Below are 11,564 nucleotides of genomic sequence, written 5' to 3'. Positions count from 1 at the left end.
GAGTAGCCAGGCGGGGGGGGGCCGGGGCCGGGGCCGAGGAGGCCGCACCCCCTCACCCCCTGTCCCGTCCCGTCCCGTCCCCGCAGCCCGGCGTGGAGATGATGTGGGCCATGAAGGCGGCGCAGCACGCCGAGGTCTACTTCAACGTGAGTGCGGGGCCGGGGCCGGGCTGCCTGCTTCCCGCCGGGGAGGGGTGGGGTCGAGCACGCTGCTGCTCGCAGCTCTCGGGACCCAGGAGCCCGGCCCCGGGTTTTCTCCCCTTTCCCCACCCCCCAACAGCTCATTTCCTCGGTGGACCCGACGTTTCTGAAGCTGACCAAGGTGGATGAGGAGATCTACGCCGCCTTCCGGGAGCGCTTCGGGCGCCTCAGGATCGATGTGTTGGAGCCGGAGGAGCTCAAATCGGAGCCAGCCAAGGAGGTTGGTGCTCTGGGCAAACTGCAACAGGGACGCAGCGTTGCCCCAGGGGAAAGTCTTGGGCTGGAAGGAGGGAGAAGGCTCGGGGAGGGGAAGCGCCACAGCGGTCGTGGCATGGGATGACGCAAAGCCACGCTGGAGACACGTCTGCTGTGAAGGGATTCCCGACTGCGGGTGCTTTCTGGCTTCTCCGGCGCACTTGTTGTTCTCCCGAACGTGGACAAGGCATCGTGAGCAGCAGGCGGGTTCGGGGACATGGGATCTGAGGGCTGAGAACGGGCTCCGCTTATCCGGCTGCCGGGAAGAAGTTTACAGCCCCGGCTCTTCTGTCTCTAGAAGTGGCGTCCGTTTTGCATGCAGTTTGAGGGGGTCGTCGAAGACTTCAACTACGGCACCCTGCTGCGGCTGGACTGCAGCAAAGACTACACGGACGAGAATACGATATTTGGTGAGCAAACCGCTGCGTACAACCTGAGAGGAAGGCCTGCCCATGCAGAAACTGGGTGCAAATTTCTACGTGGCACTTCTAAATAGAGTGCCAGGTTGTCCCTAGCTTGCTTCTGTGGCCATATGGCTGAGGGCAGGCAACCCTCGGGGGTGTCCGAACTCTAAGCCTTCAGACTTGGGCCTGCATGTAGGATGCCCACCGAAGGTTTTCGAAACATCTGAAGCCTCAGGCATGGGTGGAGGATGCTTGCCTGTAGTAGGGCCACATGGTTCTTGAATGACTCTGAGATCTGGAATTGATTTAGCTGATTTGACTTGTCTTTAAGAAAAAAATTGTCATGTCAACACACAAAAACCCAAGTTGCTCCTCAGTTACTGAACCAAACCTAGACTCAGCACCAAGTTATAGACTGTCTGCTCTGCTGGTTAACCCACAAAAAGTGCTATTTTAAGGGGTAACTGTTGCAGAAGCAGCTGTGCGTCCTGCCATACCTAGAGCCGCTCCCTTCTGGATTAAAAAGGCTGCATGTCTGTGCATGAAGGGGGCAGTAGCAGAAGCTTGGAAGAGCTGTTGGGAGGGGAAGATACATTACGCCACAGAGCTGCTATAACGATATGTTTATTTTCTCCCCCTTTTAGCCACCAGGATCCAATTTTTTGCCATTGAAATTGCTCGAAACAGAGAGGGTTACAACAGCGTCATCTACAACTCAGCCACCCAGAGGAAGATGGCTGCTGCAGTGAAGGCAGCTTGTGACCATGGGTAGAACAAACCCCTTCTGTACACTGGACGGGGCCACTCCCTGCTGCAGGAGTGTTAACAGTTGCTCTGAAGCTACACGAACACGCAGCAACTGAAGGGGAACTTGACTTAGAGATCAGCTTTTGCTCTGTGCTTTTATGGTGCTCAAGTGAACTAAAGTGCCCTGTCAATAAATGGTTGTGACTTAAATCTTGCTACATACAGTGGGATGGTGGAAGCACAGAATAGCATCCCCTGGCACCCTGCACCTGTAACCTGGGAGTCAGCAGCCTTAAATCTGAAAACAGCTGAAGAACTTCTCACAAGGTATTGCATCTCCCTGGAGCACTGCTCTTCTCTGGTGTGGTTCTTCCTAGACTTGACAAGCCTCCCATGTCACTGGGATATACTGCAAGTTAATCAGTTTGAAACAATAAACCACAAGTGTCCATATCATCTCCAGTTGCAATTCTGGGCGTTCTTTCTTTACTAGACAAGTTCTGTTAGGGCAGTATTTTTTCCTCCCTTTCCCCCCCGCCCACCTTTTCTTCATTATAGATGAAAGCAATAAGGGGATAAGATACTCCCTGGACACAGTAGCTGCTGCTGGCTTGTGTTTTTCAACGGAAAGGAGTGGGCTAAAGAACTTAGGGCCCTGTGTTTGCATATCAGTTCAGGCCTTTTGTCCTGCCTCCCTGAGGCTCAATAAAAAGTGAATCTGTACAGGTTTTGTCAGCATCTAGTTCATGGTCAGAGGCATCCCTAACCAGAAGACCCTGAATATTAAATCCGCTGGCAAAGCCCTTCAGATTTGGAGGGACTGCTGATGCAGAAGAGCTAGCAGTAGCAGGAGAGCTCTGTTCTGCGTGAGTGCAGTTACTTCAAGCCCTTGCCAACAGTAGAAAAAGGTGGCCTCTGCTCTGGTATGTGAACTGGGAAGAATGCCCTTGAGCTGGAGGCAAGCTGCAGGGTTGCTCATTCAAAATGAAAATGAAGCCAAATTACTCTGCTGTCAAAGCAGCTGCAGAGATTCTTTCTGGGTTCTGGTTTAAGTTCAAACCATAGTTTCAAGGCAGTTCAACAGTTATGGGTTCATGCTCTTTAGTGTTAAGGAACAGAGCTTATTAAAATGTTTCAGATAATTAACTGATACCTCCAAGACAGGGAAGCTGTGAGGCACAGCTGAATAATCTGCAATCACAGGCCAAGCACCTAGGCCTGATGGCACTGTCCAATGAAGTCTTGAATACAAACCTGTCCTGCCAGTAACACCCATGCAGACTCTCCCTGTGCCTGAAAGTTTGCAAAGAACAATTTTTCCAAATATTTAGTTGGTCTAATAAAAAGATACCACATGTACCCCAAGAACCTTGTCTGCCAATAACACTGCTTTTACCCGTACATCATGGCAGGCTGCTGCAGCGCCTCAGGCCCTAGTCCAGGTGGCAGAACCCTGTGACGAGAAACATTAGGAGTGGGTTTTTGAGTCTATCAGTGAGGCAAGTGGCCTCTGCAAACAGCAGACACAATTCAGTAGAAACCATTGAAGTTTATTTGCAGTCACAATGCTTACACTGTATGCAGCAAACACCCTTACAAGTCAACCAGCGATCTGCTCACGCGAAAAAGGACCCAACACACAATCGCCAGAGGAAAGGAGATTAAAAAAAAAAAAAGAAAAAGAAAAATTCAGAGTAGGTGGTGTACGGGCAGAGAAACTGAAACCAAACCTAAAGGACTGAGTGGCTGTGGGTTAGAGCTGAGCTAGAGATGCACACAACTAGCAGCAACAGTAATGGAGAAAGTACAAGGCAAACAGGTTTCCCCCTCCCCAATTACACTTTCCTTTGTAATTAAGTTTTCTATCCAAAACATGTATTAGGGTGATTTAGAGAAACAGACTGGTTTTTAAAGGGGGATGTTAAATAACTCATGCTAGGCAGACCTTGTTATTAAGAACCCTCCACAGTGGTAAATTCAATACAAACCCCCCTCCAAGAGCCTGGCTGCGTCTCATTCCCGAGTGCATGCGTGTCTGAAAATGGACACGTGGTGCCTCACGGGAAGGCTGTGCAGGTCTTGCACTGGCAAGGAGTATGAAAAGCTCAGCCCAAGGCTTTCACTCTGTTCCACACATGCTTCCTGCTTGACAGAGGTTGTGAGGTGGGGGAGGAAAGAAAGAAAACCAAGGAAAGAAGAGTTGGCAGGTACGCGAGACAGCCTCACTGCAGTGCTCCTCCCAGGGTGGGGCTAGATGGGGGTGGGGAGAAGGATCCCTTACTGAAAGAAACAACTCGCCAAATGCACCAACGCTGGGTGGCGAAGGCCCTACCAGAAGCTGACTGACAATGGGAACAGCATCTACCATTACACTGGGGGAGGAGACACCCACGAGCTAGCACAGATGAATGGATCACGCAGCATGGCTTTGAGTTCCTAATAACAAGGGTGAGACAGTAACAGGAAGTCGTGATTTTTAAGGGGCTTATAAGAAAAAAAATATACATTTGGAATTTTACATTTTCTCTTTTTTTCCCCCCCCATTTGTGGTTTTTGTTTCTCTCTACACGTGTCACTAAATATATCTCTGCACTTTCACACCCCCTCACCCAAGTAAAGCTTCAAGCCAGCAGGAGACACATCTTCCTCACTCGCATACGCAACCCTCACGGCAGCATTGGTGCACTAGACTCCGTAAAAATTTCAGTCACGCTTATTTTTTTTTTTTTTTTTTTTTAAACTTGAGTCAATATAAACCTTGTTCAAAATGTTATGAAAAAATGTACATGTTTATACAAGGCAGGCTGCAGCAGAGCGCTAGGGTTCCACGCAGACGTTCTGGTAGGGAGACGCTGGATTCTCGCACCCGGGTCATGCCCCCTCCACCCCTCCCAAGGAAACGGAAGCACCCTGCCCTGGCGAGTTGAACACCCCCCTCCTGTTCCCTCCTCCCTTGGACGTGGAGTACGGCTGAGCTTGAGCGCCGCAGTCCAACCCGAGGGAAGAGCAGGGATCAGAAACGCCCTCTTTTCTTTCCATCGGAAACGGTAACCCCTCTGGTCCAGGCCAAAGAGATGCTGCTCTGTACAGGTGATGGTGCGAGACGTCAGCTCATCATGTCGTTGCTGTTCACGCCGTAGGTGGAATTCTTCATAGAGTCGTTTACCTCCCGTCTGAATGCCGACAGGTTCTGGGTGAACCTATGGGAACAGAGACCAGCACGTGTTAGAACAGGGCTTGCCGGCACTGATACAGGAGTGTCAGACGCCTTATCCTAGGCCACATACTTGAATCCTAGCCCGTGATGCTGCCATAAGCAGGGACTGCAAGTCTCTGCAGACTGCATTCATCCATTAAGCAGAGCTACAGGCTCAGTACTGTGATGTCACCTCCCAGGCCGAGCTCTCTATACCAACCTGTCTCTGTTCTTGGTTAGCAGGTTGCGTTCAATGCCTTCCATGAGGTTCTCAAAGCAGAGGTGCATGGCCTGCTGCTTCTCCGGGGGCTGGCTGTTCACTATGCTGTTCCTCAAGTCTGAGAAATACTGGGGGAAACAGGAAAGTGGTAGTGAGCCATCTGAGTGCTGAGCCAGCTGTCTTTTCAGGGGTAGCAAGAAGTGCGCAGCTTCGGTTTTTGCATATTCTAGAACTCGGGTAAATGGGTAACTGGAGGATTTGCTGGAGCTAAGGGTGAGCCAAGCAAATGCTATGTGAGCTTTTCCCCTCAGCAGGGCAGGACACCGGGACACTGCCAACCTGAGCTGCACTGCTGTCCTGGCTCTCCTGAATCCAACTCTGCCAGTGCAATTCCGTCACTTGCAGGACACCAGACTCTGTCCCAACTCCAGAGGTCTCTCCCAACTAAAAGGTCATCTTGGTCTGCTGAGAGCAGTCAGGCCTGCTTACCTTTTCATTGAGAAGTATCAAGCCAAGTAGAGGTCGGGACATGGACCACTGGTTCCTGCAGTCCTCGAAGATGATGATGTTCAGCACTGTTGACAGCATCTGGAAAGATAACGAGAAAGCAAGAGGGTCAGGCTGCTCCCTCAAAGCCAACTTTCCTCCTGCCCCAGAAATGTGTGTCAATCTGCCAGCATGCACTCCTCCAAGGGGTTATAGCTGCCTCCACGTATTACCCATAAGGCTGTAGCATATCTGGTCTTCCAGCTCACGTTGCAGGTCCTGCACTGTATGATCAGGACCAGCAAAAGAGAAAGAAAACCTGCCAGCCATGTACACCAGAAGAGCCAAGGTAGGCAGAGTGCATGCTTACTGGAGAGATCAGGGAGAATCTGACGGCTGCTTCACTGAGCTCTGGAACAACACTGCTGTGTTCAACCAAAAGCATACACACATGCTACTGCTTTTCAGCTCAACTGGTACGTATGTTAAAATGACTGCATGCTAGTGGGTGGCAGACATATCTCCTGGCTTCACCATGACAAGCTTTCAGCAAGTCCCAAGAAAAGGGGACTGCAAATGGGGTAGTATGTTGAAAAAAATAATATTAAGAAAGGTTCCAAGTTTTGGGCCCCTCCTGCTCAGAGTGTAGGTGCGAAATGCCCCATCCTGCATGCACAGAACGTTGGCCCCAAGCATCAGCCCCAGGGCAGTTCCCAGTTCAGAGCTCTGGGACGTGATAAACAACATACTGGAGTTGCAGCATAAGCCATGGGTTTCCAGTTCCCTCTGACATCAGGTAAGTGCCTCAGCTCCCCTGGAGCTCAGCTCTGGAGAAGGCGACAGTGCCTACAGGAGGGGACTGGGGACTGCACAACAAGTGCTCCAGTGTCATGTGCTCATGGTGTAAGGACCCTATCTCCCATGAACGAGGCGTGCCCCTGGCAGCAGGGCGGGGGGCCACAGCGGCGGCAACAGGAGCACGGCAGTGGTAAGCAGGGGAGCTCCCACAGATGCTGCCGGCGCTGTCGGTGGTGGGGGAGGGTGGTGAGAGCTGACCGGGGTCGGCAACCACCCACAGATGCTGCCAGCAGTGTTGGCGGCACCTTTTTGTAGGGGGTGCACCACCATGCTCAGGGGGTGCATGTGAACCCCCTATGCGTCACCCCCGATATCCCCCTTCTCAGCTCTTTACCTGCTGAATCATCTCCGGGTGCTGCTGCATGATGTGCAGGAACCGGTCGCTCTCCTGGGTCAGGGGGGTGGTCCTCTTCTTGGTGCTGCGGGATAGCTGCTTGAAGAGATAGGTGACAATGTGGTCCAAACAGGAGCAGCAGCCTGTGCAAACCATGGTGTCTGCGAGAACAGGAGAAGGGGACACATTGGGACACCTCCAGCACTCCACCTGGTCCAGCGGCTGGCCAAGACTCCCATGGAGCTCCTTGCCTGGCCCTGCACTTCTCCCCTCTCAGAGGCCAGCCTCATGGCATCCATTCACCTCCACCAGCCAAGCTGACACACACACAGCCTGATAACTGGCATGTTCATCAGCCCTGAGTGCAAGATATAGGCAGGCACAGGCTTTCATCAGTGCTGACAACCCAGGGAGTTGGGGTAATTGCACAGACCCTGCCATTTCTCTAATTAACAGACTAGGTCTCCTATGTGATGCTGACTGCTGTCATGCTCACGGCTAGGGAAGCTGCAGAGGGCCAGGAGGCATGCTAATAAAGCTGCTTTTGGGCCATGTTGTGACACCCCTCCCTGTCGATGCACCGTGACAGCCCCACCAGCAGCCCCTTCAGCAGAGACAGAACTCAACGCTGCAAGAGAGGTGCCAGCTTCCCCAGTAGCTGAAAGGAACCTTGGCCTTCCTTTGCCTTACTCCACCCCAATTGCTGACCTTGAAGCTGATAAAGGCCAATCTGCCACAGCCAGCACTCGCTCTGCCAGGCTGTATGATTGCTGGACCCTGAGATTCTAAGGTGTTTGGGGCTGAAAACCACCAGGGATGCTCTCCAGGAGCTGCATGTTATGTATCATCATCCCAGTCCTGGACAGAGCTACACCTTTCAGACTTGGATTTTCTATTGCATGCTACCAGCAGCTACAGTTCAAGTTCATGGAATCAGAAAAACTCCTCCTCCTGTCCTGGGTATCAAAGAGGGGCCACAGCCCTATGTACAAGGATTCACAGTGCTGCCTCCATGTTTGCTCCTTGCTTCAGCTACTCTCAGAGACCACAGATCTTCCTATACCCTAACCTTTGCTAACACCCTAATCTAGGATGGTACCAACCGGGGTTCAGTCGCTGAACCACTTCATGTTTCACCCCCCCATGGCACAATACATTGCATCACTGGTCTAATTTCAGTTGTGAGCTGTTCAGGGAAGTGACCACATCCATCTGTATTACATGTGTGCACAGTGCCTGCATACAGGGCACTGATCTGCTAGCCCACAAACACCTCCGTAACAAAGATGAGGCATGCCATTAAAATGAACTCGCAATATCTACTGCTGCAAATAGATCTTAACTAGGTATTGATGACTTTAAATCTGTAGTGTAGACTAAAGCCCATTCTCCTCTCCTCTTTTCAAGAGAGCCCTTTTTGCATGCACCAAAAGAAGGCAGATAGTTACCTAGTGCAGTGAGACCTTCAGAAATGGAAGAGAGAATATACATGATTACGTGGGGCTCCAGGCTGGCTATGAAGTTCATGTGGTCCTGGGTGAGAACTTCCAGTAGGGAATAGTAGGACTGGCTGAGTTTGGGGTAATCCTGCAGAAAGAGAGGCGTTGTTTAGGGCTCCTGTTCAGTTTGGAATTGAGCATGGAGCTTCTGGCAGAGCAGCGGAAGCCTAAACACATGTATTTCCAATCACCTGGAGATTACTCGCTTTCACTGTCTTGAAAACAGCTTATGCAAAACAATCCCCCTACAGACAACCTATGGGTAGTACACCCCCATCTCTCTAGTCACCTTGGAGTATCTCAACAGGCTTCCTCCATCAGTGTTTTATCAGAACATTTCCCCATACCCTGCTTCCATCCGTTTTTGGCTTGGCGAGTTATTTGGCCAACTCAAACACTGGAGGTGCTGCCTCCTATTTTAGTGGGTCAGTGGCAATAGATCTGAGGAAGAACAGCCTCCCTGGAAGTATGGGAGCAACTATAACCACTCCCAGGTTCTGCTGAAGAAGGAGGACCTGGATAATGATGCAAGTCCTGGAGCCTGCCAACCAGCTCTGCAGTGACACTGGCCAAGCACTTCAGCATGGGCTGTGCCAAAGGAGCCGTTGCAAGTGGGCACAGAAACAGTTCACCAGGCTTATGCAGAAGCAAGAAGGCAAGGCGGCTGCCTTCAGAACAGCAAGGCTGCGTTTTAATTGCTGTTGTGGACGCAGAGCCCGGAGCCACACAGAGCGAAGAAATGGCTCTGTCGGCACGAAGCATCTTTCAGGTAAGGAAGCAATTATCCGGCTGCAGCTATGTTCCGGGCGAAAGAGGAGCTGGCACCATGAGCCTCAGGGAACCTGTGGGGGCAAGGAGCAATGACTGCTTTCTCATCAGATTCTGTTCTGCAATCAGAGGCTTCATTGCACACTGAAGCCCAGGAAGGTCTGACTCAGTGGGAAAGATTAAAGCTTGCTCATCCATCCAAGATACTCCTTCAGCAAGACACCTTTTAATATCCCATCCTGCTCCCTGACACCCGTGTATAGCCTTCTGTCAAGGCTGCCCCTTATAGGAAGAAAAGCAGAGTTCTTCAGGAGAACACAGCAGGAGAAGGTGTGCACTGGACATCAGCCCAGCTCAATCTCCCACTCCTGTCTCGCATCAAAAGGCTGCATTGTCTGGTTTCAAAGGCTGAGACAGTGACGCACACAGGAACCTGGCAGGACTGGCTGAAGCTGGGGGAGATGAAAGAGAAACAAGAAACTTTTGTAACAGGGGGAGGCTGGTCCAAGGATGTGGGAGCCCTGCTAGCAAGTACATTTTTTCAAGCACAGGAGTTTGGGAACTCCGAATGATGGCTGGCACCACAGAGCATTAGAAGACGCTGGGAGAGATCCCTATGGTGAGTACCGCATGGGCCCCTGTCACACAAGCCTCCAGCTGGGTTAAAACTGTGGCAGCAGAACAGTGCGCCAAGTGCACGGGGGTGAGTGCTGGGTGGGGAAGGAGACCAGTGAAGGGACACCTCTTTGGCAGAGTGAGGAGTGAGCTTCAGCACAGACACATGGGCCATTCTTTGCACACAGAAACAGGAAACACAGGCAATGAGTTCTTCCTGCCTTGGTTTTTTTCCCCTCTGGAAACCCAGATCAAAGTGGTGGCGTCTTTACTGCCACATGTGGCACAGCTAACACCACGGCTCTTTGGATATGGAGGCAGACAAGGGGACTTAACAGCCATTTGGACATAGCAACACAGGCATACGTGCCCTGAAGAGCACCCTAACTCATCCCAGGATAGGTAAGGATCTCAGTCAGGGCAGCACACAGAGGATGGACTCTTCTGTGTACATGCAGTGTGCAATTAGGTCAGAGGCATGCTGGCTTACCAGGAGGTCACTATGTGGGATGGAGAGCAGGAGCTTGATAAAAGTTTGCAAGGCGTTGTCAAGTGCATCATCCCCGTAAAGCCGGAAGACACCAAAGTTGACGTAGCTCCCACTGAGCGCAGCTTTCAGCATTGAGAAGCATATGGAAATGCCCTTCAGCTTCAGGGCATACACCTGGTCCTTTGGGACCTCCCCAAGCGTGAGGATACGATTTCCTGCAGGAGCACAGAAGCAGACTCAACACACCAGCACCACTGCCATCTCCTGCACCATCCTGTCTCTCAAAGGGACTGGGGGAAAAGGCAGCAGAGCTGTAGGGAACGACTGAGGAGAGACCAGAAAGAGGCATTTGGCGCGGCGTCTCTGGGCCAGCTTCCAAAGCAAAGGTTACATTATTGGCTGTGGCTGCTCTAAGCTGTGTCCTCATGCCCTGGGAGAAGCTGGTTAATAGCATGCTTCTCTGGTTGCACACTGCACTGCTGGAAAACGAGTGCAAACTGATCTGCAGGGCTGAAGAAAGCGTGTGGCTTTGCTGGGGGAAGGAGGGTGGAATTAATCGTTTCCAGCAGCAGGGTTTCCCTAGCATGGCAAATCCTGACCTTTTGCTCATCTATCGAGTGCCAGGACCTCAGGCCAAATTTGCCTGCTTCACATAAGCACAGTAAGATCACAATTCAAGGTACTTGTCCCTGCCCCCCAGCCCAGACTCCTCTTCACAACACCAGCCGTAACAGAGATGCCCCAGGCCCTGCTCACAGGGGATCAGCTGCCTTCCAGGCAGCCTCCCATCTGGGCAGTCACACGAATAAAGGCTCCCCACTTGGTACTCACCATACGTAGTTATCATTTTACTCGTTTCCCGAAAAAGCAGGATGCCGTTTGGGGAGGACACGTCAAACTGCAACCTTTGGGATCTGCCAGGGGAAAGCAAGCAAATCAACAACTGCTCACGTATATTGGAGGGAGGAAGGAGAGAATCTTCCTTGCTGGGGCATCACTTGGGGTAGGGCTGTTTATGGCAGTTCAGCAACAGCTGCTCCATTTGGTATCAGAGTCAGGACACAGCAGATGAGAGGAGTGATGCTGTTTCTATGGAGGGAAAAGGCCTGTATTTTGCACATTAAGAATACTAAAATCCACCATATGCTGGAAATCCAGTTTTGGCAATAGTCACTGGGCTACTGCCACGCAAACACAGGGAACTCCTGCACAGCTCAGGAGTATTGGGCTAAGTTCTGATCATGATTCAGATGAACTTAAAAGCTCAGTCATTACATAGTTTTCCTCTCAACAGCTGAGTTGATCTTCAGGCTGAAGTGCAGCAAGCTTGCTGAGCTTGCCTCACTGAGTAGCAATAGGCCACTGAGTAGAATATGTCCCTTCTCAAATATACCTTTTGGATTTGGTAAACAGCGTGACCACGTGGATCCTAGGGAACTGGGACAGGACCTAGCTGAAGTCTAGCATCCTTTCTGCATGGCTGGAGCACTAC

At 51.4% G+C, this 11,564-nt stretch overlaps 2 protein-coding genes across 5 annotated transcripts in view; one reads left to right on the top strand and one right to left on the bottom strand.

The window, feature by feature from the left end:
* Window positions 1-6: 6 nt before the first annotated feature.
* PBDC1 (polysaccharide biosynthesis domain containing 1) lies at window positions 7-2,064 on the top strand. Its single transcript, XM_014519640.2, has 4 exons — window positions 7-146; window positions 280-420; window positions 754-865; window positions 1,504-2,064. Exons 1-4 carry the CDS (start codon window positions 99-101, stop codon window positions 1,629-1,631), a joined length of 429 nt encoding a protein of 142 aa, XP_014375126.1. The 5' UTR covers window positions 7-98; the 3' UTR covers window positions 1,632-2,064.
* Window positions 2,065-3,135: 1,071 nt separating this feature from the next.
* Window positions 3,136-11,564, bottom strand: part of XPO7 (exportin 7) — a 44,734-nt gene continuing 36,305 nt past the window's right edge. For 2 of the 4 annotated variants that reach the window (XM_014519651.2, XM_006022988.3), the window contains exons 22-28: window positions 10,904-10,986; window positions 10,073-10,287; window positions 8,149-8,287; window positions 6,701-6,861; window positions 5,512-5,610; window positions 5,023-5,150; window positions 3,136-4,806 (exon numbers count right to left, since the gene is read on the bottom strand). In XM_014519651.2, coding sequence (XP_014375137.1) covers window positions 4,713-4,806; window positions 5,023-5,150; window positions 5,512-5,610; window positions 6,701-6,861; window positions 8,149-8,287; window positions 10,073-10,287; window positions 10,904-10,986 — 919 coding nt within the window. In that variant the 3' untranslated portion in view covers window positions 3,136-4,712. The other 2 variants (XM_014519652.2, XM_025203431.1) reach the window with 2 other exon arrangements.

This window comes from Alligator sinensis, unplaced genomic scaffold (assembly GCF_000455745.1).
Source record: "Alligator sinensis unplaced genomic scaffold, ASM45574v1 scaffold98_1, whole genome shotgun sequence".
In the NCBI taxonomy this organism is placed as follows: Eukaryota; Metazoa; Chordata; order Crocodylia; family Alligatoridae; genus Alligator; species Alligator sinensis.
This window is presented reverse-complemented; position numbering and strand designations above follow the sequence as displayed.